Here is a 23,319-nt window from a genome sequence, read left to right on the forward strand (position 1 = left end):
TATAGCAGCTTCACCCTCTATCCTAGCAGCATTTTGTAAAGAATCAATGGAATTGCAATCAACTGCTTGAAAAAAAATTTGTCTCCTGCCTCTGTTTTGGAATTTTAGATTTCTCAGTGCTTGTCATAACTCGCACACTGAATTATTGGTGAGAAGGAAAGTTAGTTTTGGACCTTTTTAAGTTTATATGTAGTCTATAGAGGTTGAAAGGATAAAGGGAAGTTTAGTTAGCCATTGCATTAAAGGGGTGGTGCCACTAATATAAATGTGCCCCCCACCAACAGTCGGTTGTTATTGGTTATTAGCCTACCATTGCACCCTGTAGTAAATCTGTTTTGATATTCAGTTGCTGCTGGCTACTGGAACTGTATAATGTAGGACGCACAAGCGCGCAGCGCTTCTTTTCCTTCCTTTCAATAACCTCTCCTCTATGTGCAGTGACTGTGTGGTAAGAAGAGGAGGCATGGTTAGTGTCACATGTCCTGCTGATGTTAGGACACATCCCACTGCCCTAAGGCATGATGGGACAGCAGACACATGACAATCCAGGAAGTAGTATTCAAGCATGGGGGATAAGAGAAAACTGCAAATGAGGCAAATTTGAAATAAATAAATAAAACAATCAAATGAGGAATGGGAGCTAGAGTAATTGATGAACATACACTTTAAAGTGAAATTTAAGATTACACTCACCGGTAATCACTTTTCCATAAGCCCATGACAGCACCCTTGAGAGACCGCCTCCATCCAGGACAGGAAACAGGAACTTTTGTGGAGAGCTCTTAAGGAGGAGCATGGCCCCTAGACCACCACCACCACATATATATATCCCTATAAATATATATATATTTTTTTTTTTTTGCGTGTATACACATACATAAAGACATTTATATATTTCATCTATAAAGGGTGGGAATAAACCCCGGGTGTTGTCATGGGCTTATGGAAAAGTGATTACCGGTGAGTGTAATCTTAAATTTCCCTTACGCCCATAACAGCACCCTTGAGAGACGACTATAAGGGTCCATTCACACGTCCGTTTTGGTGTTCCGCATCCGTTCCGATTAAAAACGGAACGTTATGCGGATCCATTCATTTTCAATGGAATCCGCAAATAATCGGACAGCACTCATGGTGCTCTCCGATTCCGTGATTCCGTTCCGTGGGTTCCGTTATTCGGATCCTGGAAAAAAAATATACCCTGTCCTACTATTTGTCCGATTTTGCGTTCAGTCATCCCATTCTAGTCAATGGATCCGTCAAAAATGCGGATGACATGCTAAAAGCATCCTCATGTCATCCAGATTTTCGGATCCGCAAAAAAACAGGAACGTTTATCTGGAAAGGTAAAAATACTGACGTGTGAATGCACCCTAATAGTAATCCTTTTAGGGGGGGACTACTGCCTGGAGGACTTTCCTACCAAAAGCTAGCTGCTCTCTAGAGCCTAGGTCTAGTCTGTAATGACGAAAAAAGGTACACGGAGACTGCCATGTGCCTGCTCTACAAATCTGTTCTAAGGAAGCATCAGCCCTCTCTGCCCAAGAAGTAGAAACTGATCTGGTGGAATGAGCACCAAAACCTTCCGGGGGAGTTTTCCCGGCTGAAGAATAGGCCAAAGTAATGGCGCTTATAATCCATCTGGAAAGTGATTTAGGAGAGGCTGAGAGACCCTTGTTTTTTCCACTGAATTGAATAAAAAGCTTAGAGGTTTTCCTCCATTGACTAGTAACGTCCAAGTAATGGGATAGACATCTTTTTACATCTAAGCAATGGAGTTTCTTCTCTTTTTCATTATTTGGAGTTTGGCACATAGAGGGAAGGACAATGTCCTGTGTTCTATGAAACATAGAAGCTACCTTCATCAGAAAGGAAGGGTCTGGCTTAATAAGTACCCTGTCATCCAAGATGTTAGTATAAGATGGGGATGTTGAAAAGGCTGAAATTTCCCCGACCCTTCTGGCTGAGGTGATCGCCACCAGGAAGGCAGTTTTGAAGGAAAGGAGTCTTATAGATAAGTCCTGTAACGGTTCAAAGGGAGGCTCTATGAGGCTAGTGAGGACTAAGTTGAGGTCCCAGGGGGTAACCAAGGGTCCGAGTATCGGTCTAACTCTGATGATCGCTTTAAAAAATCTCTTAACCCAGGGATGGTTAGCGACCGGGGAGTCAAAAAAGGCACTTAGGGCAGATACCTGTACCTTGAGAGTGCTAGGCCTCAAATTCTTCTCATGACCGGCTTGTAAAAAATTTAAGATCTTACACATAAGAGGAGGGTTTAAAGGATTCACCGGATCCTTAGCAAATTTTTGGAAGGTCTTCCAAATTCTGAGGTAAATTGAGGAGGTAACCTCCTTTCTGCAAGATAGCAAGGTGGAAACTACTTTCTTGGAGAGGCCTCTACTTTCTAGGATTTCCCCCTCAAGAGCCATGCTGTTAGATGCAGCTGTTTTACATTCTGATAGACAACAGGGCCTTGAAACAAAAGATCTTGCCTCTCCGGGAGAATCCAAGGGTCTGCTAGGGAGAGTTTCCTCAACCAGGTGAACCAGGTTCTTCGGGGCCAAAATGGAGCAATCAGGATCACTCTCGTTCATTCTTGTCTTAATTTTTGGAGAAACCTTGGAAGGAGTCTTAGCGGAGAAAAAGCGTAGAGTAGCTGATTCGGCCAATGGAGGGAGAAGGCATCTATCCCCATTGGTTAGTCTCTTGACCTGAGGGAAAAGAAAAGTTGGCATTTTCTGTTCTCCCTGGTTGCAAACAAATCTAGTTGCGGACGACCCCAGAGGAGAGTTATTTGGTTGAAGATTTTTTGATTCAGACACCATTCCCCCTGGTCCAGTGTGTTTCTGCTTAAGAAATCTGCTACCTTGTTTTCCGTTCCCTTTAGATGTACCGCCTTGATAGACGGAACGCAAGGTATTACAAGAGAAAAAATTTCTGTGGCCAACAACATAAGACTTTCTGATTTGGTTCCTCTTTGTCTGTTCAAATAGGATACGACTGTGGCGTTGTCCGAGAAAATCTTTAGAACTTTCCCCTGAAGTAAAGGAAGAAATTATTTTAAGGCAAGAAGAACTGCTGTCAGTTCTCTCATGTTTTGAGAGTCTTGACTCTCCTCCTTTTTCCATACCCCTTGTCGTAAGTTTCCCTGACAATAGGCCCCCCAGCCGAAATGACTTGCATCCGTGGTAAGGGTTGCGAAATTCCGTTGATTCCAAGGGAGACCTTGAGACAGATTTAAAGGATTCAGCCACCAGCGTTTGAGGGGTGAGTGGAAGTGGTGCATCCAGCGGAAAAAGGGCGCCCTGCCATTCTTTCAGGATTTGCCATTGGAGGGGTCTGGAGTGAAGCTGACTCCAATTGACCGCTGGTATGGTGGAAGTCATTGTGCCCAACACCGCCATTGCCACTATCAGGGATTGAACTCCTTCTGTTAATTTCTGTATCTTGTTCTGGGGAAGGATACAACACGATTTCTCTGAGTCGAGGATCATTCCTAGAAAAACACATTTTTGGGAGGCTATTAGATGCGATTTTCCCCAGTTTATCTGCCAACCGAGTTTTTCTAGGATCCGCACCACCTCTTTGAGATGCAAGTCCAGATGGTTCTTTGACTCTACCACCACCAAAAGATCGTCTAGATACGGACTTACTAGAATGTCTTTCTCTTATGTGGGCCATGACTTCTGCCATTACTTTTGTGAAGAGTCTGGGAGCCTGAGAAATTCCGAACAGAAGAGCTGTATATTGTAAGTGATGAATCTGATTCTCTATTGAAACTGCGACTCTGAGATATTTTTGATAGTCTGCGTGAATTGGGACGTGGTAATATGCATCTCTTATATCTATTGTGGCCATGAAACATCCCTCGAATAGATGTTTCAAAACTGACTGAATTGACTCCATTCTGAACTCTGGTACTGGAACCAGGAAATTTTTCTCTAAAAGAGAAAGAATCTCCTGTTGCAAAGCTAGGTTTTTTATCGAATCTCTTAAGATGTTTGTGACTGTGAATCTCTCCGGTGGGCGAGAGACAAACTCCAGACGAAAACCTTCCCTTATAATGCCCAAAATCCAGAGGCTTGAGATTTCCTCCCAAGCGTGAAGGAAATGAGAGAGTCTGCCGCCCACAGGAGAGAAACCGTCATTGTTGAGTGGGTCTGGAACCTGAGGAAGATTGGGAATTGAACAGGAAACCCTTGTCTTTCCTATTTTTATTTCCTGCTCTGAAATCCTTTCTTTGCCCCTTTATAAAATTCCTTTTTGTTCTTCCGAAAAAAACGCTGCTTTTTGGCGGGTCTTTTTTTTTATCGGACGCCTTATCCAAAAGTTCATCTAAAACAGACCCAAAAAGATAATCGCCCTGACAAGGTATGGCACAAAGTTTATTTTTAGATCCTGTGTCTCCAGACCATCCTTTGAGCCAGATAGCTCTCCTTGCTGAGTTAGAGAGTGCGGCTGATCTAGCATTCAATTTCAGCGCATCTGCTGAGGCGTCTGAAATGAAATCAACTGCTTTAAGGATAGTGGGAAAAACAGCTAGCAATTGATCTCTCGGGGTTTTATTTTGGATGTGAGATTCCAATTCTTGTAGCCATAATTTTAAAGCTCTAGCGGTGGATGTGGCAGCAAAATACTCGTCTATCCATGGGGTCCTTAAGTGTGCCAAGGTCCTCAAATGGTAAGGCCGACTTTTTTGAGATTTTCGCAACTGGTGCATCCAGTTTAGGAGGCCTGTTTCAATTAGCAGAGTCCGCCTCATCAAAAGGATATTTCCTTTTTACATTTTTTGGAACAAAAATTTTTTGTCAGGTTTTTTCCACTCCTTTTGGATCAGGAACTTTATATTTTCATTTACGGGAAAAACTCAGGATTTTCTCTGTCCTAGATCGCCGAACATAATATCCTGAACGGATTTCGGATCTCTGGATTCATCAACTTTCATCGTAGCACGGATTGCTTTAATAAAGCCTCCGTATCATCAGGTGAAAAAAGTGGCCTGCCAGTGGTTTCCTCATCCTGCGACGAGTCAGAACTATCTAAGATTTCCCCTAGCTCACTTCCTTCTGACGAATCAGAATCTGACGTTTTAGTAGCCGTGCCTTGTTTGCCTGAGATTACGGAACGGAGGCGCTTTTTAAATACTTTCATAGAATCAGATACTTCCGATTTCACCATATCTCTAATATTTTGAAGTAGGGATGGGGACTCCTCTTCCACTACTTTGTCGACACAATGTTGACATAACATCTTTGGCCAAGAGGGGGCGAGCTTTTTTTTACACATAGCGCATTCTTTCCTTCTGGTCTTTGAGATAGCCTTTCTAGGCCCCTCTTTTATTGTCAAAAAATTAAGACAAGAGAAAAAGAACGCCTTAGCATAATAGAGAAAATAAAAAAGACTGGGGAACGATCCCCCTTACCCCACCAGGAGTACCGGTCTGACTTCATGAACTTCCTGTAGCTCAGCGCGCTGGCCACTCTCCTCCTCCATAGCAGATACAGGATAGAGCGTTTTCCAGAGGAGAATCCGGGCCCTCTGTAGGCTGGCTGGCCTGCTTCTGACCATGCGCTTTAGGGAGTATGGAATCCCTCGGTCGGGTCCCTGCTGGTGCTTGTTGCGGCCTTTTAGTAGGGAATTGACTTCCTACTTCCCGAAGTTACATTTGGGCATATCCGGTTCTCGCCTGTCGCGCGAGATTTCGGCCCCCACGGACGCCCGTACCGCTTAGGACGAAGGAGGCCCCGGCCCCCCTGAACACTGCCAGGAAGCGCCGGCATGCCGGTCGCACCTCACAGTGCGACCGGGACTGCAGCAGAGCACCAGCGCAACAAATTCCAGGACCCCAGAAGCCAGCACCAGACTTACTCCAGCGGCTCCTAGAGGAGGCTTACGCCGGACCAGGTAACCCCTCTCCACCACAATACGGGGGCCCTGCAGCCTAAATCCTTTGCTCTACACAAGGTCGTCCTATCCCTAGGACAGGAAACAGGAACTGGTGGTCTAGGGGCCATGCTCCTCCTTAAGAGCTCTCCACGAATGTTCCTGTTTCCTGTCCTGGATGGAGGTGGTCTCTCAAGGGTGCTGTCATGGGCGTAAGGGAAAAGTAGTTTATGGCACTGCCGCTTTAATCATGTCTAGTACTATGTAACTGTACTATGTAACATAGTGTAGAACTATGTAACTGCTGAATGTCCTGGTAAAGGGTTAATATGTAATCTTCTCACCTCAGTATAGACTTTCTTAACTTTTCTCCTGTGTCCTTTAGCAGATAACCAATTATGAATTGTGAGATAAGAGATCAGGGAAGGAAAGCTCCTGAGAATTAATCAACCGCAGACTCCTGTTACAGGGCATTGAAAATGTCTTTTTTTAATTTATGGTGTGTCTCTTGTCCGCCATCTTCATCTCAGTGCATTGGTATGCAGTAATTGCATTAACACGGCAGTAACAGAGTTCTGCAAAAATGCTTCTGTAGCACAAAACATCATGTCTGCTATAGTTCAGTGTCACAGTAATGTGAGGACAATGTTACTTCAGCCAGGAGAGATACTGTGAGGTTTGTTTGCTGACACATCATCCAAAGATTACTTATAGTAGAAGAAAACACACCCTACAACCATCATTATTTTTTACATACATTGAATAACAAGATCTAATATTTAACTATAATTAAAATTCATGATTTACATTTACATCAGGAAGATCCTAAAAGCACTTTCTTCTATAACGTTTATACATGTATTCCATCAGTACCATCAGGGGCGTACCACCAATATAGGCAGACCACGCAGCTGCTATGGGGCCCGTGGCACAGGGGGGCCCGGAGCGCATGGAAGACCCCGCCCCCTATGTCTCCAGACTCAGTCAGTTTATAGTTATGTTGTCTGATCGCTACTAGCCTACTACTAGTTATCGGCAAGAATTGAGGGGGCCCACCCACTTGTCTTCCGTCCCGGGCTCTGCTTCCCCTATGCTCAGGGTCCTCCTCCCATATTGCACAGCACACACTGATGTCTGACCAGTAACATCCAGGCTCCAGGCAGCATAGTGCTCTCTCTTCTGTCTGCTGGGCCCGCAACTGGCCAATCAGCATTTTCCAGTGCAAAGCTGATTGGCCAGTGTATCACACTGCCCGCCTGCCTCATCAGCCACCCACCGAACCAGGGAACGGTCACTGAATACACTGCTGCCAGCCCAGCAACAGCCACCCACAGTCTGAGCAGTAAGTAAAAAAAAAAGTTCATGGGGGCATTCTTGATAGTGAGAAAAACAGAGGGCAGCAGCAAGCAGAGTTCCTACGTGGTAGGGGGACACATTGTTGTGTATATAAGGCTCATAGAGGACCCCCCTCCCCATGAACTCTGTTTGCTGATGAATTGCTCATATAGAGGACAGTATGTGCCCAGCATCCTATCCTCACTCAGTCACCTTGAAGTGTGTATGTGTGTAAGGGGGGTGTTTATGCATACTAAGTGCCCAGAATGTCCGGGCACCGCATACAGGTAATACTTACCCTGCTCCCCAGCACCCCGCTCCCCAGCACGGCCCCACTGCATCCAGGGAGGTCTGAAGGAATTGTAACTGGCAATATTTGTTATTTTTCAGCACTAGGGATCAGGTCCTGGATAGGGACAGGTATCCGGACGGGTTCGCCCTTTTTCGGGGCGGGTTCTCTGTATAGATAGGCAGAATGGAAACAGTCCCAACAGTCCCCTTCCCCTTTTTATAGGGTCAGATAGGGCACAGCTCCAAATCGCCTCTACAGACACCACGCCCCCACAGGCCAACCTCCAATCTGACGTATACCAAATTCAAGCGGATAGTCCCTCCGTGTCGATCCTAGTAGCCTGTTTGGTCTGGTAAGACTGCTTGCACCCTCACAGGTGGAGCAGATTTTCTTTATTTCCCTACCAGCATTGGGGTACTAGGCTTGGACCCCCTTTTTATGTTTGTTATGTCGATGCATCTTAGTGGTGTGTTTTAACTGCATATCAAATTAAAAGTTATATTTTAATAAGCATATTCCCCCCTTCTCAGTGGGCGCTTTGGTGTTGAACCTTGGAATATTAGTGAGGCTCCTATATTTTTGAGCCTCAATTGCATTTGCATAATAGGGAGGGGTGGGATGGGCCAGGGGTGGGTAGTGGGCGGAGTTAGGGGGCCCAATTCAGATTCTTGCTATGGGCCCCAATGACTTCTATGTACGCCCCTGAGTACCATCATATGTTGCCCAAGTGTCCAAATCAGAGGAGTAGTTATAGAGGGTGCAGAAGTAGATGAGGGTCACTGTCATGAATATTGCAGAAGCTTCAAGGTACATCTGTGGTCCAAATTCAGTGTATAAATATAGATAACACACACAGCTGAATATCATTCATTTTGGCCCTTTATCCAAAGCCCTCATCTTTTTCCTGATTGAAGTGGATTACAGTAGTGTGGGTCTCTTGGTGAAAGTTGATGCATGTGTACTGAAATGAGTATTTCCTTTTTCTTGTTTTTTTCATCTGGCCCAGTCCACCTTTTCAACTTCTTCCATCTATAGACTCCCCATCCTGCTGATACCCCCAACTCTGTGCTTGTAACTGGCTCATCAGTCCCTATTACTGCACCTACTGTGCTGCATAGTGCTCCTAAATACTGTATTCCAAAAATAGGTTTGCCACAACTACAATTACCCCCCAAAAATATTGGCACATAAATAGCACCTCCGAAACCCGTAGTGGTAATATTTCCCCTTCTGCCCCCTTCAAAACAGTACCTCTGGGCTTGTTGCATACTATTTACTCTTAACTACTGTGTCATCCGTCTATGCCAACCTGATTTTTTTTTTTTCTGGAAAAGTTTTCCAAACTCATGGACAACCAACATTACTTACAGACAAAATGGAAAACCATACTGACTGATAGAGATAATACGTGATACATTCATATTACTATTCTGAGCTATACTCATATTCATCATTTACTGTGAACTGTACATAGAAACATAGAATGTGTCGGCAGATAAGAACCATTTGGCCCATCTAGTCTGCCCAATATACTGAGTACTATGGATTGCCCCTGGCCCTATCTTATATGAAGGATGGCCTTATGCCTATCCAATGCATGCTTAAACTCCTCCACTGTATTTGCAGCTACCACTTCTGCAGGAAGGCTATTCCATGCATCCACCTCTCTCTCAGTAAAGTAATACTTCCTGATATTACTTTTAAACCTTTGCCCCTCTAATTTAAAACTATGTCCTCTTGTAGCAGTTTTTCTTCTTTTAAATATTCTCTCCTCTTTTACCTTGTTGATTCCCTTTATGTATTTAAAAGTTTCTATCATATCCCCTCTGTCTCGTCTTTCTTCCAAGCTATACATGTTTAGGTCCTTTAATCTTTCCTGGTAAGTTTTATCCTGCAATCCATGTACTAATTTAGTAGCTCTTCTCTGAACTGTCTCCAAAGTATCAATATCCTTCTGGAGATATGGTCTCCAGTACTGAGCACAATACTCCAAATGCGGTATCACTAGTGCTCTGTAGAGCGGCATGAGCACCTCCCTCTTTCTACTGGTAATTCCTCTCCCTATACACCCAAGCATTCTGCTAGCATTTCCTGCTGCTCTATGACATTGTCTGCCTACCTTTAAGTCTTCTGAAATAATGACCCCTAAATCCCTTTCCTCAGATACTGAGGTTAAGACTGTATCACTGATTTTATATTCTGCTCTTGGGTTTTTACGCCCCAGGGGCATTATCTTGCACTTATCAAGATAAAATTTTAGTTGCCAGATTTTTGACCATTCCTTTAGTTTTCCTAAATCCTTTTCCATTTGGTGTATTCCTCGAAGAACATCAACCCTGTTACAAATCTTTGTGTCATCAGCAAAAAGACACACCTTACCATCGAGGCCTTCTGCAATTTCGCTGATAAAGATATTAAACAATATGGGTCCCAGAACAGATCCCTGAGGCACCCCACTGGTAACAAGACCTTGGTCTGAATATACTCCATTGACTACAACCCTCTGTTGCCTGTCCCTCAGCCACTGCCTAATCCATTCAACAATATGGGTCCAAGCCCAAAGACTGCAATTTATTGATAAGCCTTCTGTGTGGGACAGTATCAAAAGCCTTACTGAAGTCTAGATAAGCGATGTCTACTGCACCTCCTCCATCTATTATTTTAGTCAGCCAATCAAAAAAATCAATAAGATTAGTTTGACATGATCTCCCTGAAGTAAATCCATGCTGTTTTTCATCTTTGAATCCATGGGATTTTAGATGTTCCACAATCCTCTCCTTAAGTATGGTTTCCATTAATTTCCCCACTATTGATGTCAGGCTTACTGGCCTATAGTTGCCCGATTCCTCCCTACTGCCTTTCTTGTGAATGGGCACAACATTTGCTAATTTCCAATCTTCTGGGACGACTCCTACATATGATGTGCATGATACTTACAATCATAATAACCTGAATAGTACCCCCAGTACTGACACACATATTTTTACTGACTGTCCACAAATTTACGTACAGTTGGCAAGCCTGATGTTGTGTTCTTGGTTTACTTTACGAGTACCTTGCTTGCTATTCTCTCCGATCTATACTAATCTAAATCTATATAAAGGTCATACAATACCTTTGGGGGAAATTTTTAAGTTACATTTTTTTGTTGCTGTTTTCCTCTTTAACTGAAGATGACATATTCTCCCTAATTACAGGGGTAACAGACTGTGGGGTTTCACTGCATAGCTGATCTCTGTCTGGGTCATGACCACTTCCTGAACTCTATACACAGTGCTTATTGAGTGCCATGTATATACCAATCGGGAAGGCAGGGATGGTAATAAAGTTTCTGCCTTCTCTTTGGGGGGCCTGATCTGTGTGTACCTGCAGATTTGGCATGCATATTCAGAAACATACTTGCAGAGTAATAGAGGGACCTATGTGTTAGATCGTCTGATGGTCCACAAGTAGTTAAAGAGGACCTGTCTACAAGAAGTTATGAATGAATTGCTAGCAGTCTGCAGTAAGGGTACAGAGGGGAGGTAACCAGTAGGGGGTGTGTCCCTGCACAGACTCACTCTATCCAATCAGTGCTGCCATTTTCAGACTGTGCAGGTACACACCCCCAAATGGTTACCTCCCCTCTGTACCCTTACTGCAGACTGCTAGCAATTCATTCATAACTTCTAGTAGAAATAATAAAGGAATGGCAAAACATAGAGCCATAAGAATAGATGCTCCAGAATTGTTATTACATGGGGAATGCATGGAGCTATTAAAACAGGCATGTCTGGAGTGGTGAAAGGTCCTCTTTAATATTGTGGTCTTCAGTTTAGCATCCTCATCTCTTGACCAGAGTGGAGAACAGTTACAGAGATTGTATCTAACTGTGGAGGACATGTCCTGTCCTGCATTACATAAACAAGCATTGACTAGAATGGGCACTGTGTATTCTTTACTTTCTCCTATGAGGGCATTTTCTATTCCTTGTCAGAGCCATATAGGGTGATTAGGAGGTTCCTATCAGGGCAGCCATTCAATTTTTGCAGGCAGGAACATTAGCCTATAGGGCAGGCTTGAGGGTCAGGTATCTTTCTATTCCTCAGTATGCCCAGCCTAATTGAATAAGATATTTTATTGGCACTTTTTGGAGTATTTTTAATTAACACCATTAAAGGTTACGTTTTACACTGGTGATGGTGCTCTGTGACTTTATATAGAACAAAACAACACTGATGATTGACCTGGACCTCTGATATCCTTATTGATCAGAACTGTGATTTATCCTATGGGGGCATTGCAGGGAAAATGAACACTTACTGTCTCACTCACACTTTTCCCAACAGATTACAGCCAGTCACTATGGATCCCAGCAGTGGGATCAGCTTTTTGTCAAAAGACTCTTCTAATTAGTAGTAATTGGGCAAAACAGAGAACCCCTTTTAATGTCATTAGTGGAAAATTCACAGTTTAAGAGAGTCTAAATCTTTGTTAAATTAAATCAGTTTTGTCATGAAATATAAAGACTTATATAAATGTTATTTCTGTTGTTTTCTGAAACAGTGGGCGTTTTAATGCAGATTGCCATGGTTATGTTTAGGGCTATGTACGGATCTCTATTGTAATAGTATACTATTACATTTGATAAACTTCTGCATGCTTACCCATGTCATATTGTGCATTTGTAGATTCCAGACTACATTTCCTCAGGTGTAGTAGGGCTCTATGCCGCGCTACAGTCAGACAATATTAAATAGCTCAGTTCAGTATGTATTGTCTACCCTGTGACTAGCATCTTTGCACAACATGGACCTTTGGGGTCCACAGAACTTTGGATGGGAAGCACTGCTAGAAGGGTTCTTTGGGACCATAAGGGCATATTCACACGTCATATTCTGCCACCTAAATGCTGTTTCATGTAAATGGGGTTGTTTCTGCGGGGTACACATGAATTTTTGCCTCCCCAGTCAGATAAATGGACAGTCACAGTCAATTGTGGATTTACCCTAATATAGGCAACCTATTTTTAGGTGATCCGGGGGTATTCCAACTTACGAGGCTCCCACAGATCAGCACAATGAAGAGTCTGCTGTACATAGGCTCAGTGCTGTCCTTACTAGTGGCTGTGCCTGGTACTGCAGCTTGTCCTTTTCCCTTTGCATCTTGTTTCTGGTCATAATTGGTTCTTTTGAAAGCCAATTAACCGCACAGACTTTGCTGTGTATTCCATTCTTCCTACAGCAATATGCCTAAAGTAATTTATCGTGATCTTGTGTTTTTGTAGAGCATTGAAAAGAATGTGTCCTAAAAGACTTTTCGTTGTTGGGCTATGTCCTGCTAAATAGCATTATAATCTGTGCAGTTTGAGGGTTTTTGCAGCATCCTGTTAATGCGAGGTTAATGCCTCAGTGTTTGAACTGCTTCTCCAAAGATGTAGAACTTCTAAGGTAGCAGAAACAAACAACATCCCCATGTAGCTGCCGCTTCATGATTAATGGCAGCTTTTCTGTATTTTCCCTTTGTAAATCTAGCTGTACAAACACATCATAGGGCTGAAGGATTCTGGGCATTCCCCTATCAGAGGGCAGTAAATTCTCCTCTGCTTCTGAGACATTGCTTTTGCTCAAGTTGGAACAGGAGGCATTTTCTTTTCTGTCTTTAGCAATATGTGTCAAGTGCTTTGTTGGCATTCATATTTATTTCCGCTTTTTTTTTTCTTTTCCGAAGAAGAATATTGTTTTCCAGCTCCTGGCAGACACTGTGTATGATTGATGGGTATCTCTCAATTTAAGACTCACTGTTTGCCAGAGTTCAAAAATATAGAATTGCAAAAGCCAACTTTTCTACTCAAGCCGAAGAGATTAATCTCTTACATAGCTGTAAAATTTATCCACTTTCAGGGTGGATTTACATCTTTTTTTCTGGCATATTGACTTACTTTAGAATTTTTTGCAGCATATTTTTTACAAGCTTTTAATGGTGGGGCAACCTCCAGATGTTAGCTGTAAGTCCATGGTTAATCTGAAACGCAGTACAAACATGGAGTTGCCGACTTTTCACCTGTGTTACCTTTTCTTGGGCTAGTGGCATTTTTTTAAATTGCATTTTTCTATAGACTTATAGGGAAAGCAAAACGCCTGAAAAAAGCACGTCAAACCTGCTTGAAGAAAAAAATACCACAATAAAACACAAAAAATGCATGAATTCATGTCATTTTTTGTGTCACAAAGAATTTGTGTACATGAAGCTTTAGTGTAGTATTCATTGGTTCAGTAGGTGTTGAAAGTTCTGAAACATTTGCTTCAATGAAGGGGTGCGCTGACGGTGCATGGGCCTTTGGCTGTGTCCTGAGATGCCTCTTAAAGGGGTTGTCGCTTGGCTTCTACCTCACACAGGTTTTTTTTTTTTTGCCTTCCTCTGGATCAACTTGCAGGATAACAGGCCGAACTGGATGGACAAATGTCTTTTTTCGGCCTTATGTACTATGTTACTATGTTACTGCTTTGATCACTTCCCTGCCGGTCCCTGGGTGCTGTTTCTGAGCTGGAGGGAGGTGGGGCATATTCCCTTGACTGATGGCACATGCAAGCAGTGCTGGGAGTATGTAATCCTGCCCCTTGCCTGTGCATGTGCTCTCCCGCGGTCCTACATTAGTAGCCTCGACACAGACCTGAAGCTTTTCTACAATCATCTTTCACAAGATGACAACAGGCAGTTGCGATCTGTATTACAAGCCCCGAACCTGTGATACTTTATTTTTTGGTGGCATAGCTGTATAGAACAGTTCCAAGGCTGTAGCGCTTGTCTTGGAGCTGTTCTATAGAAGGAACAAGGTGGCCAGGTGCAGGAACTAAGGCAAGAAGAAATACAAAGCTGTGGACAGAAGATAATGCGCATGCGCCCACTCCTGAGCGCACGCTCTCCTACGATTACTGGCCACCAGAAAGGCCAGCTGTTTCAGTTGTAGTATGCAGGTGCAGCCACCACTGCTGCATTGCAGCTGTGGCCGTAACCGCTAGAGGCAAGCAGTGTCTAAAAGGATGGAAAATGGAAGGTGATGGGTACCAGAAACATTATTGATAATTGATAAACATTAGTAAGTGACTTAAAATACCATTATGCACATAATAAATGGGACATGATGAGGTGAGACAACTCTTTTAAAGAAAACCTATCGCGTTGAACATGATGTGTGAGCTGCAGGCAGCATCTTATAGAGAAGAAGGAGCAGATTGATGTATAGCTTTGTGACAAAAGATTCAGTATAAGTTGTATTTTATTAATTTAAATACCTGCTCATTCGGGACTTTGAAGTCAAGGAGTCGGTCCTATCAGTGATTGACAGCCTTCCCTCTATAACTGTGTATAGATAGCTGCTTGGCATATTGGCATGACCATAAGACTCTTTTGTCCTACTACTTCATTTTTAAAGCATGTTTTCTGGTCACTGTTAGGCCAGACGTACACGTTTGAGTTCAAGGAGAGGAAATCATAGCATGTGTCAGTGTGAGGTCTCGTTCTAACCTCCAGCATTGTAGTGATTTATGAGGCAGTGTAATAAACCTGAGAGTCCTGTAATCTATTGTATTACACTGACAGAATTATGTCCGTGTAATTCAGTAGATTGCAGGACTCTCAGGGTCACCAAGCATTATAAATGATTATAATGCAGTCTTGTCAGAGGAGGGGAGGTCAGAACGGGACCTCAGACTAATACTCGCTGCAAGTTCTTTGTATTGAACTCGCTTGTGTGTGTCTGGCCTTTAGATGTTTTGTTCTCAAACTCCTGAATAGTGAGACCCGAGACTTTACTTTTCTACAAGAAAAGTAAAATTGAAGACTCGCTAAAAGGTTCCTTTGCAAAGTACAGTTTATGGGGACTGGAACTGGGGGGTCCCAGCAGCAGGACTCTCTGTGATCAGCTTATTTTCGGTGAACGAGATTCACCAAAGTGGACAACCCTGTTAAATAAATCTGGGAGACATCTCACCATGTGTCATCCATGGATTCTCCCTAGACTGTCCAAAAATGATCAGCTGAGGACAGCTTGACAGAAATTGGTCAGAAACTTAAAAGATGTACATTAACAACATAAGTATTCAATAACAAGTGATACTTTTAATGTAAATGTTAAAATTTTTGTTTTTTATTTTGTTGCAGACCGATGCACAGTATGCGACCACAGTGGCTGACAACATAAAAAGCCTGTAAGTTTTCTTCTTTTTTTTTATTTTGAATTTTTATGTGATGCTCCATTGTTGCATTGATTTCCATTTTAGGAAATTGCTCATTTCTAATCAACACACATCCAGAATGCTAAATATAATAATAGTCTACAGGACTTCGGCATGTGAATAGGTGAACCATTATTTCACATTTTTATGAGCACAGATATTTCTTTGTAGTGCCCTTGAAATGTTAGTACAGCTAGCGGGAATATGTATGAGAAATCTTGACACAACTCCGTCATTTTAATTTAAGCATTTTGTGCACTGCTTTTAAAAGTCTATTTGAAGTAAAAGTTGTCTGAATGGACTGGATGAAGAAATTTGGACCTGCTTCATAAAGCATTTTACTAGACAAAACCTATTGGAGAGCGTTAACAATATCATTTTTAGCAGGTGGTAAATTGAGTATTTGCACTGGGGGAAAAATAATGGATAGACAAGAACGTTCAGAAAGTTCTGAAACATCATGTTTGATCATAAGTAGAGTTGAGCGAACACCTGGATGTTCGGGTTCGAGAAGTTCGGCCGAACTTCCCGGAAATGTTCGGGTTCGGGATCCGAACCCGATCCGAACTTCGTCCCGAACCCGAACCCCATTGAAGTCAATGGGGACCCGAACTTTTGGGCACTAAAAAGGCTGTAAAACAGCCCAGGAAAGAGCTAGAGGGCTGCAAAAGGCAGCAACATGTAGGTAAATCCCCTGCAAACAAATGTGGATAGGGAAATGAATTAAAATTAAAATTAAAAAAATAAAAATGAACCAATATCAATTGGACAGAGGTCCCATAGCAGAGAATCTGGCTTCACGTCAGCAGAGAATCAGTCTCTTCATGCCATAGCAAAGAATCTGGCTTCATGTCAGCAGAGAATCAGTCTCTTCATGCCATAGCAGAGAATCTGGCTTCATGTCAGCGCAGAATCAGTCTTCATGTCATAGCAGAGAATCAGGCTTCACGTCACCTACCACTGGAACAGGCCACTGTCACACATTTAGGCCCCGGCACCCAGACAGAGGAGAGCGGTCCCGTAACAGAGAATCTGGCCTTATGTCAGCGCAGAATTTGTCTTCATGTCATAGCAGAGAATCAGGCTTCACGTCACCCACCACTGGAACAGGCCACTGTCACACATTTAGGCCCCGGCACCCAGACAGAGGAGAGCGGTCCCGTAACAGAGAATCTGGCCTTATGTCAGTGCAGAATCTGTCTTCATGTCATAGCAGAGAATCAGGCATCACGTCACCCACCACTGGAACAGGCCACTGTCACACATTTAGGCCCCGGCACCCAGACAGAGGAGAGCGGTCCCGTAACAGAGAATCTGACCTTATGTCAGCGCAGAATCTGTCTTCATGTCATAGCAGAGAATCAGGCTTCACGTCAGCCACCACTGGAACAGGCCACTGTCACACATTTAGGCCCAGGCACCCAGGCAGAGGAGAGCGGTCCCGTAACAGAGAATCTGGCCTTATGTCAGCGCAGAATCTGTATTCATGTCATAGCAGAGAATCAGGCTTCACGTCACCCACCACTGGAACAGGCCACTGTCACACATTTAGCCCCAGGCACCCAGGCAGAGGAGAGAGGTACCGTAACAGAGAATCTGGCCTTATGTCAGCGCAGAATCTGTCTTCATGTCATAGCAGAGAATCAGGCATCACGTCAGCCACCACTGGAACAGGCCACTGTCACACATTTAGGCCCAGGCACCCAGGCAGAGGAGAGCGGTCCCGTAACAGAGAATCTGGCCTTATGTCAGTGCAGAATCTGTATTCATGTCATAGCAGAGAATCAGGCTTCACGTCACCCACCACTGGAACAGGCCACTGTCACACATTTAGGCCCCGGCACCCAGACAGAGGAGAGGTTCATTCAACTTTGGGTTGCCCCGCAATATAATGGTAAAATGAAATTAAAAATAGTATTGAATGAGGAAGTGCCCTGGAGTAGAATAATATATTGTTAAGGGGAGGTAGTTAATATCTAATCTGCACAAGGGATGGACAGGTCCTGTGGGATCCATGCCTGGTTCATTTTTATGAACGTCAGCTTGTCCACATTGGCTGTAGACAGGCGGCTGCGTTTGTCTGTAATGACGCCCCCTGCCGTGCTGAATACACGTTCAGACAAAACGCTGGCCGCCGGGCAGGCCAGCACCTCCAAGGCATAAAAGGCTAGCTCTGGCCACGTGGACAATTTGGAGACCCAGAAGTTGAATGGGGCCGAACCATCAGTCAGTACGTGGAGGGGTGTGCACAGGTACTGTTCCACCATGTTAGTGAAATGTTGCCTCCTGCTAACACGTTCCGTATCAGGTGGTGGTGCACTTAGCTGTGGCGTGTTGACAAAACTTTTCCACATCTCTGCCATGCTAACCCTGCCCTCAGAGGAGCTGGGCGTGACACAGCTGCGTTGGCGACCTCTTGCTCCTCCTCTGCCTTCGCCTTGGGCTTCCACTGGTTCCCCTGTGACATTTGGGAATGCTCTCAGTAGCGCGTCTACCAACGTGCGCTTGTACTCGCGCATCTTCCTATCACGCTCCAGTGTAGGAAGTAAGGTGGGCACATTGTCTTTGTACCGGGGATCCAGCAGGGTGGCAACCCAGTAGTCCGCACACGTTAAAATGTGGGCAACTCTGCTGTCGTTGCGCAGGCACTGCAGCATGTAGTCGCTCATGTGTGCCAGGCTGCCCAAAGGTAAGGACAAGCTGTCCTCTGTGGGAGGCGTATCGTCATTGTCCTGTGTTTCCCCCCAGCCACGCACCAGTGATGGGCCCGAGCTGCTTTGGGTGCCACCCCGCTGTGAACATGCTTCATCCTCATCCTCCTCCACCTCCTCCTCATCTTCGTCCTCCAGTAGTGGGCCCTGTCTGGCCACATTTGTACCTGGCCTCTGGTGTTGCAAAAAACCTCCCTCTGAGTCACTTCGAAGCGACTGGCCTGAAAGTGCTAAAAATGACCCCTCTTCCTCCTCTTCCTCCTGGGCCACCTCCTCTTCCATCATCGCCCTAAGTGTTTTCTCAAGGAGACATAGAAGTGGTATTGTAACGCTGATAACGGCGTCATCGCCACTGGCCATGTTGGTGGAGTACTCGAAACAGCGCAACAGGGCACACAGGTCTCGCATGGAGGCCCAGTCATTGGTGGTGAAGTGGGTCTGATCCGCAGTGCGACTGACCCGTGCGTGCTGCAGCTGAAACTCCACTATGGCCTGCTGCTGCTCGCACAGTCTGTCCAGCATATGCAAGGTGGAGTTCCACCTGGTGGGCACGTCGCATATGAGGCGGTGAGCGGGAAGGCCGAAGTTACGCTGTAGCGCAGACAGGCGAGCAGCGGCAGGGTGTGAACGCCGGAAGCGCGAACAGACGGCCCGCACTTTATGCAGCAGCTCTGACATGTCGGGGTAGTTGCAAATGAACTTCTGCACCACCAAATTCAGCACATGCGCCAGGCAAGGGATGTGCGTCAAACCGGCTAGTCCCAGAGCTGCAACGAGATTTCGCCCATTATCGCACCACCAGGCCGGGCTTGAGGCTCACCGGCAGCAACCACTCGTCGGTCTGTTGTTCTATACCCCGCCACAACTCCTGTGCGGTGTGGGGCCTGTCCCCCAAACATATGAGTTTCAGAATGGCCTGCTGACGTTTACCCCGTGCTGTGCTGAAGTTGGTGGTGAAGGTGTGTGGCTGACTGGATGAGCAGGTGGAAGAAGAGGAGGAGGAAGCTGAGTAGGAGGAGGAGACAGGAGGCAAAGGATGTTGCCCTGCGATCCTTGGCGGCGGAAGGACGTGCGCCAAATAGCTCTCCGCCTGGGGCCCAGCTGCCACTACATTTACCCAGTGTGCAGTTAGAGAGATATAGCGTCCCTGGCCGTGCTTACTGGTCCACGTATCTGTGGTTAGGTGGACCTTGCCACAGATGGCGTTGCGCAGTGCACACTTGATTTTATCGGACACTTGTTTGTGCAGGAAAGGCACGGCTCTCTTGGAGAAGTAGTGGCGGCTGGGAACAACATACTGTGGGACAGCAAGTGACATGAGCTGTTTGAAGCTGTGTGTGTCCACCAGCCTAAATGACAGCATTTCATAGGCCAGTAGTTTAGAAATGCTGGCATTCAGGGCCAGGGATCGAGGGTGGCTAGGTGAGAATTTACGCTTTCTCTCAAATGTTTGTGAGATGGAGAGCTGAACGCTGCCGTGTGACATGGTTGAGATGCTTGGTGACGCAGGTGGTGGTGTTGGTGGTACATCCCATGTTTGCTGGGCGGAGGAAGGCGGAGGAAGAGGCCGAGGCGGCGGCAGCAGCAGCAGCAGAAGAGGCCGAGGCGGCGGCGGCAGCAGCAGCAGCAGAAGAGGCCGAGGCGGCGGCAGCAGCAGAAGAGGCCGAGGCGGCAGCAGCAGAAGAGGTAGCAGGGGGAGCCTGAGTGACTTCCGTGTTTTTAAGGTGTTTACTCCACTGCAGTTCATGCTTTGCATGCAGGTGCCTGGTCATGCAGGTTGTGCTAAGGTTCAGAACGTTAATGCTTTGCTTCAGGCTCTGATGGCACAGCGTGCAAACCACTCGGGTCTTGTCGTCAGCACATTGTTTGAAGAAGTGCCATGCCAGGGAACTCCTTGAAGCTGCCTTTGGGGTGCTCGGTCCCAGATGGCGGCGGTCAGTAGCAGGCAGAGTTTCTTGGCGGCGGGTGTTCTGATTTTGCCCACTGCTCCCTCTTTTGCTACGCTGTTGGCTCGGTCTCACTACTGCCTCTTCCTCCGAACTGTGAAAGTCAGTGGCACGACCTTCATTCCATGTGGGGTCTAGGACCTCATCGTCCCCTGCATCGTCTTCCACCCTGTCTTGATCCCTGACCTCCTGTTCAGTCTGCACACTGCAGAAAGACGCAGCAGTTGGCACCTGTGTTTCGTCATCATCAGAGACGTGCTGAGGTGGTATTCCCATGTCCTCATCATCAGGAAAAATAAGTGGTTGTGCGTTAGTGCATTCTATCTCTTCCACCCCTGGGGAAGGGCTAGGTGGATGCCCTTGGGAAACCCTGGCAGCAGAGTCTTCAAACAGCATAAGAGACTGCTGCATAACTTGAGGCTCAGACAGTTTCCCTGATATGCATGGGGGTGATGTGACAGACCGATGGGCTTGGTTTGCATGCGCCATCTGTGCGCTTTCTGCAGAAGACTGGGTGGGAGATAATGTGAACGTGCTGGATCCACTGTCAGCCACCCAATTGACTAATGCCTGTACCTGCTCAGGCCTTACCATCCTTAGAACGGCATTGGGCCCCACCAAATATCGCTGTAAATTCTGCTGGCTACTGGGACCTGAGGTAGTTGGTTCACTAGGACGTGTGGCTGTGGCAGAACGGCCACGTCCTCTCCCAGCACCAGAGGGTCCACTAACACCACCACGACCATGTCCACGTCCGCGTCCCTTATTAGATGTTTTCCTCATTGTTCCCGTTCACCACAATTTTGAGAATGGCAAATTTGGGAATGCTTTTTCAACCCAGAACAAAAAGTCTGCTTTGACGGTCACTACAAATAACTTGACCAGCTAAAACTGTGCAGATTTGGTTGAATAGAGATGTGAGACCTGTTTTTTTTTGCGCTGTGTGACAGTTATAGGTTTAATCACAGAATGACACTTCTATCAGCACGCTAGCGTGTGTCTTAGGTTTTTCTGAATGACACTATCAATAACTTCAATGTAAGATTTTCTTTTTGGGATAGATTTCAAGTAGGCCTGAAATACCACAAACTAGTTATTTTCAGAATGGCAAATTTGGGAATGCTTTTTCAACCCAGAACAAAAAGTCTGCTTTGACGGTCACTACAAATAACTTGACCAGCTAAAACTGTGCAGATTTGGTTGAATAGAGATGTGAGACCTGTTTTTTTTTGCGCTGTGTGACAGTTATAGGTTTAATCACAGAATGACACTTCTATCAGCACGCTAGCGTGTGTCTTAGGTTTTTCTGAATGACACTATCAATAACTTCAATGTAAGATTTTCTTTTTGGGATAGATTTCAAGTAGGCATCAAATACCACAAACTAGTTATTTTCAGAATGGCAAATTTGGGAATGCTTTTTCAACCCAGAACAAAAAGTCTGCTTTGACGGTCACTACAAATAACTTGACCAGCTAAAACTGTGCAGATTTGGTTGAATAGAAATGTCAGGTCTATTTTTTAGGCGCTGGGTGACAGGCTCAACTTGCCCCTGATGTAATATATGGCTAAAAAATAACCACACTGTTGATGGTTAAATGCACTTGGGTGACACAGGCTCAGCCTGCAGCTGATGTAGTATATGGCCAAAAAATAACCAGACTGTTGATGGTTAAATGCACTTCGGTGACACAGGCTCAGCCTGCAGCTGATGTAGGATATAGCACAAAATAACCACACTATCGATGGTTAAATACACTTGGTGATAGCTCGTGCTGGCGCACCACAAGTCACAAAATGGCCGCCGATCACCCCAGAAAAAAAGTGATCTAAAAACGCTCTGGGCAGCCTCAAAAAAGTGAGCAAGTCAATAATAGCACTTCAATGATCCACAGCTGCAGATCGATCACAGAATGAAGTCTTTTGGAGGAGTTAATCTGCCTAATCTCGCCCTAACGTCGCAGCTGCAACCTCTCCCTATGCTTGAATCAGCAGAGTGACGTGCAGCGCTACGTGACCCAAGCTTATATAGAGGCTGGGTCACATGCTGCACTGGCCAATCACAGCCATGCCAATAGTAGGCAAGGCTGTGATGGCCTCTTGGGGCAAGTAGTATGACGCTTGTTGAATGGCTGCTTTGCAGCCTTTCAAAAAGCGCCAAGAAAGCGCCGAACACCGAACCCGAACCCGGACTTTTACGAAAATGTTCGGGTCCGTGTCACGGACACCGCAAAATTCGGTACGAACCCAAACTATACAGTTCGGGTTCGCTCATCCCTAATCATAAGCATTTAAAGAGTGGTACAGAAGTTATTCTCCCTTAGTATCCCCTTCACTGTAGTAATGCTCCCTTAGTTCCCCATTCACAGTAAAATGCCCTCACAGTCCCCCGTCACAGGAAAATCCCCACTTAGTCCCTCCCTTACCATAACACTGCCCTCTTAATGCCCCCTCACAGTAGAGAAGCACCTGTTGAATTAATACATTTTTTTTTAAAGTAACAATAACTTCGCCCCATTCCCATGATGAACAGAGCACATCAAGCTATCCCTACAGCAAGCGCGATGCAGTGATGTCATCACGTCTGCTGAGCTGAGCAACACACATGCTGGGGAAGTGTGGAGCAGGGTGCTGATGGCTCCCTGCTTCACCATCGCATTTGTCTGTTTCTGAGTCCTCAGGATGCAGATAAAGTTAGAATCGGGAAATCAAAAGAACACAAGTATTGGATATTCATCAGGAGTAATACATCCTGAAAAACAAAAAATAATTCCCTCCTTTCCTAAAATATACCTTTTACTAGACACCTTAAAATATATCTTCCAAAAAAAATAAAACTATAAATAGTACGAAAATAGATATTCAAATGATTATTGAAACCTCCATATAATACATCAAATATAAAGTCAAAAATCTCAGGCAGATTATTCAAGAGG

The 23,319-nt window shown here is 45.1% G+C and overlaps 1 protein-coding gene across 1 annotated transcript in view; it reads left to right on the plus strand.

The window, feature by feature from the left end:
* The window catches only part of MGAT4B (alpha-1,3-mannosyl-glycoprotein 4-beta-N-acetylglucosaminyltransferase B), a 528,860-nt gene that overhangs the window by 281,410 nt on the left and 224,131 nt on the right, over positions 1-23,319 (plus strand). Inside the window, 1 exon segment of the mRNA XM_040440884.1 lies at positions 15,653-15,699. Within this exon segment, the coding sequence (XP_040296818.1) occupies positions 15,653-15,699 (47 nt within the window).

The sequence above is a fragment of the Bufo bufo genome, chromosome 1 (assembly GCF_905171765.1).
Source record: "Bufo bufo chromosome 1, aBufBuf1.1, whole genome shotgun sequence".
Classification (NCBI taxonomy): Eukaryota; Metazoa; Chordata; class Amphibia; order Anura; family Bufonidae; genus Bufo; species Bufo bufo.